The sequence below is a fragment of the Lathyrus oleraceus genome, chromosome 1, assembly GCF_024323335.1.
Source record: "Lathyrus oleraceus cultivar Zhongwan6 chromosome 1, CAAS_Psat_ZW6_1.0, whole genome shotgun sequence".
Taxonomy (NCBI): Eukaryota; Viridiplantae; Streptophyta; class Magnoliopsida; order Fabales; family Fabaceae; genus Lathyrus; species Lathyrus oleraceus.
The window spans coordinates 149461622-149466477 of NC_066579.1; the positions used below are offsets into that span (position 1 = coordinate 149461622).

Sequence of the window (4856 nt, forward strand, 5' to 3'; positions counted from 1 at the left end):
TGTCATAAAAGAGATGTGTGATATTACGCAAACCTTCGTCGCCATAACCAAACCTTGGAGCATTATAAGAAAAATAGTGTCTTGCGACACATGGATTATGCACAATCTTCTGTTCTACAAATTAATCATGACAAAAAAACATGAACTTGTTTTAGCCTGTTCATCTTCTGCTTTTTTTTGTTGCTATTGAATTTTTGTTTTGTGTGTTTGTGTAATCCACTTACTCTTGTTTTCTATTATCCTGTATTTTTTACTATTTATCTCTCTAATTAAGCAACAAAATTATAGTTTATTAGAGTATAAAGGAAGAAGAAGAAAATAATCAAATGATTAAAGATAAGCAAACAATGAAGTAATAACAAAGTTCTAAGTGTAATTTCTTGTTTGATCATGAAATACTTGCAGCAGATTGATCTCCGGAGTGGATGAAACCAGCATTGTGAAAAAATTCTTGAATATGCTTCAAATTTCAAGGCCTTGGGGAATTTAAGTTCATAAGTTGATACAAAAGGACATTTGAGTTCTGATACAAAAAACCACACATACGGGGTTTGTCACCCTTATGTGAACTAACTCTCAACCCCACAACAAATTTTAAAGCCTCTAATAGTTTTAATCACTAAGGGTAGTCAAACTTTTGTATTTTTAGCAAGTACATTTGACGCCACTATGGTCCCCCAGTAAATATGACATGGGTCACCATTAGAGAATTAAATTTGTCTTTGCGCTAATCCTTCATCATTTTGAACAAAAAGACATCAACTCTAACAAGCGAGGAATCTGACGGCAAGAAAAGTGTCATAAAAGAGATGTGTGATATTACGCAAACCTTCGTCGCCATAACCAAACCTTGGAGCATTATAAGAAAAATAGTGTCTTGCGACACATGGATTATGCACAATCTTTTGTTCTACAAATTAATCATGACAAAAAAACATGAACTTGTTTTAGCCTGTTCATCTTCTGCTTTTTTTTGTTGCTATTGAATTTTTGTTTTGTGTGTTTGTGTAATCCACTTACTCTTGTTTTCTATTATCCTGTATTTTTTACTATTTATCTCTCTAATTAAGCAACAAAATTATAGTTTATTAGAGTATAAAGGAAGAAGAAGAAAATAATCAAATGATTAAAGATAAGCAAACAATGAAGTAATAATAAAGTTCTAAGTGTAATTTCTTGTTTGATCATGAAATACTTGCAGCAGATTGATCTCCGGAGTGGATGAAACCAGCATTGTGAAAAAATTCTTGAATATGCTTCAAATTTCAAGGCCTTGGGGAATTTAAGTTCATAAGTTGATACAAAAGGACATTTGAGTTCTGATACAAAAAACCACACATACGGGGTTTGTCACCCTTATGTGAACTAACTCTCAACCCCACAACAAATTTTAAAGCCTCTAATAGTTTTAATCACTAAGGGTAGTCAAACTTTTGTATTTTTAGCAAGTACATTTGACGCCACTATGGTCCCCCAGTAAATATGACATGGGTCACCATTAGAGAATTAAATTTGTCTTTGCGCTAATCCTTCATCATTTTGAACAAAAAGACATCAACTCTAACAAGCGAGGAATCTGACGGCAAGAAAAGTGTCATAAAAGAGATGTGTGATATTATGAAAACCTTCGTCGCCATAACCAAACCTTAGAGCATTATAAGAAAAATAGTGTTTTACGACACATGGGCTATGCATAATCTTCTGCTCTACAAATTAATCATGACAACAAATCATGAACTTGTTTTAGCCTGTTCATCTTCTGCTTTTTTTTTGTTGCTACTAAATTTTTGTTTTGTGTGTTTGTGTTATCCACTTACTCTTGCTTTTTATTATCCTGTATTTTTTACTATTTATCTCTCTAATTAAGCAACAAAATTATAGTTTATTGGAGTATAAAGGAAGAAGAAGAAAATAATCAAATGATTAAAGATAAGCAAACAATGAAGTAATAACAAAGTTCTAAGTGTAATTTCTTGTTTGATCATGAAATACTTGCAGCAGATTGATCTCCGAAGTGGATGAAACCAGCATTGTGAAAAAAGTCTTGAATATGCTTCAAATCTCGACGGGTTGAACCAGGCGAGAATCCTAAACCAACTTTTTTTTTGTTTTCAACAAGTTTAACAACTTGACCTCATCCAACAAATTGACCATTCTCGGCAACTTGTTAGGCATCTTTCAAAGAAGTCATGGACTCCCCATTCTTTTTAACAGCATTATCAACGGTGGAAAGAGCTTGGAACGGAGTTACCATAGCTTCGTCAGCACCAATATACGAGAATGAAGAAAGATGACTTACCAACATGGCATGTTCACCACCCACAATCACTAACTTTTCGTTTTTCACAAATTTTAACTTCTGATGGAAGGTTGACATCACTGGCCTAGCTTCGTGAATCCATGGATGACCTAGGAGACCACTATAGGTGGGATGAATGTCCATCACTTGAAATGTAATCTGAAATGAGCATGGACCTATATTTAACGAGAGATCAACTTCTCCAATCATAGTTTTCCTCGAGCCATCAAAGGCTTTCACAACAACCCCATTAAACCTCATCAGAGCACCTTGATAAGAGAGCTTGGACAGAGTGAACTTTGGTATAAAATTCAGAGAAGAGTCGGTGTCAACCAGCACATTGGACAGAGCATCTTCTTGGCAATTCATATAAATATCCAAAGCCAGATTATTGCATGCTGTAATCTTGGCCACAATGCCATTGAATTGACCAATTGTTACATCATGATCTACATAGGCTTTCTCAAAGACCTTATGTAAAGATAAGACATATATTGTGGACGGGGTATACAATTATAGATCAACCATATTATATTCTCTTCTCTTAATCAACTTCAGTACCTCATCATGATCAGATATCTAGTTTACACCACTGGACTGGCTTGACAGAACAACAAGAGTTTCCACCTGAGCTTGCTTACCCACCAAAGTATCTTCAATTCTTTTAGTGGGCACGGAAGCAAATACTCGACCACTTCGGGTTACACCACTTACATCAACAATATTGATAACAGAAGAAAGGGGAGGGATGGGGACTTCCTTTCCATCTTCCAACATTGTAGAATTGTATTTGTAAGGAACAACTTTGTCAGACTCGTATGGTGTAGGACCCGCCAGACGAATAACCAAAGGAGAAACAACAGACTTTTGACTATTGTAGGCAATCACAACTGGTTCGGGGATATTGAAATGGGGAACTATGACATTTACACAATGCTTATCTTCATCCCTATCTCTGGTAATATGAATAAGATTTTTATCTAGAATCTATTGTAAATATCTCTTTACCACAACACACCCTCGAGGGTTTCTAGAACAGATGCGACAAGAAACATGAGCTCGTAATAACTCAACTCGTACAAAATTGCATGCATCTCGACCAAGGATCTTCTAATCAGATTGACATCAAAGACACGGTACTTTCCAAGACATCCCTCAATCATATTCATAATTGCACCACCATGTTTAGGAAACGGATTGACTTGCACATTAGGACCAGAATCTTCAAAAGACAAAATACCGCTTTGCACTAGTCTTATCACCTCAGTTTTCAAAGCAAGACAGTTGTCAATGTCATGACCGGATGCACCTCGATAGAATTCACAATGATGATCAGATTTATACCACCATGGAAGTTCCTTTGGAATAGCTGGTGGAGTCCTAGTATGTACCAAACTCTTTTGTATCAAAGCAACATATAGTTTCACATAGGACATCAGAATTGGATCAAATTGCGCTTGTCTTTGGACACGGTTATGTTGGTGATTCTGTTGATGGGTACATTATTTATAACGTGGTTGATAATTTGGTGCTACTTGAACAAATGGAATAGGATAAATAATCAGGATAACTGGCGCCACGTGTTGATGACGTTGATTGCTTCTCGGAGATCTCCTATGCTTTTCTTGAGAAATAACATTAGCATCATGTTCCTTATTTTTGGAAAAACCATTCCCATGTCTCTTGGAACTGCCAGATAAACCACTCTCTTTCATCAATCGTCCCTCACGGACACCCTCTTCAAGTCTCATCCCCATGTTTACCATCTCGATAAAATCACTGGGAGCACTTGCAACCATTCTGTCATAGTAAAACAGACTCAAAGTCTTCAAGAAAAGCTTTGTCATCTCTTTCTCTTCTAACGGAGGACTGACTTGCACAACAATCTCGCGCCATCTTTGCGCATAATCTTTGAAAGTTTCCTTATCATTTTTGGACATATTACATAGTTGATCTCAGTCCGGCACCATGTCCACATTATACTTTAATTGACGAACAAAAGCTTCTCCTAGGTCATTGAAAGTACAGATCTGGGTGTTATCAACTCCCATGTACCACTTCAAAGTGGCACCAACAAAACTATCTTGAAAGTAATGAATCAACAGTTGATGGTTATCTGTTTGAGTTGACATCTTGCGAGCATACATCACCAAGTGACTCAAAGGATAAAAGTTGCCCTTATATTTCTTGAAATTTGGCGCTTTGAACTTATGAGGGATCTTTACATTAGGATATAATCAAAGATCATGAGCGTTCTTTCCAAACAAATATTTTCTCCTCATAGCTTTAATCTCCTTTTGCATTGCTTGAAACTGATCTTGAAATTCATTCATCCTTTCATAGACACCAACACTTTCACTCTGATCGGCATAGAAAACAGGTCCTTCCACATAAGGAGTAGCATGGACCACGGGAGGTGGTACAAACATAACAGGTTGAGCAATGGGAACTTCAACAGCTGGTTGATACCCTTCTGGCATAAAGTTAGGAGGCATACCCCAAGGGAAACCAGGAGGCATTTGGTATTGTGGAGCACTGACCGAAGCCACATTAATGG

General features: G+C 36.6%; 1 protein-coding gene across 1 annotated transcript; it reads right to left on the bottom strand.

The window, feature by feature from the left end:
- Positions 1-2167: 2167 nt before the first annotated feature.
- LOC127096434 (uncharacterized) lies at positions 2168-4239 on the bottom strand. The gene is made up of 4 exons (XM_051035005.1): positions 3937-4239; positions 3353-3786; positions 2888-3254; positions 2168-2770 (listed from the first exon to the last, which is right to left on the bottom strand). The coding sequence occupies exons 1-4, from the start codon at positions 4237-4239 to the stop codon at positions 2168-2170; spliced, it is 1707 nt and encodes a 568-aa protein (XP_050890962.1).
- Positions 4240-4856: the final 617 nt, after the last annotated feature.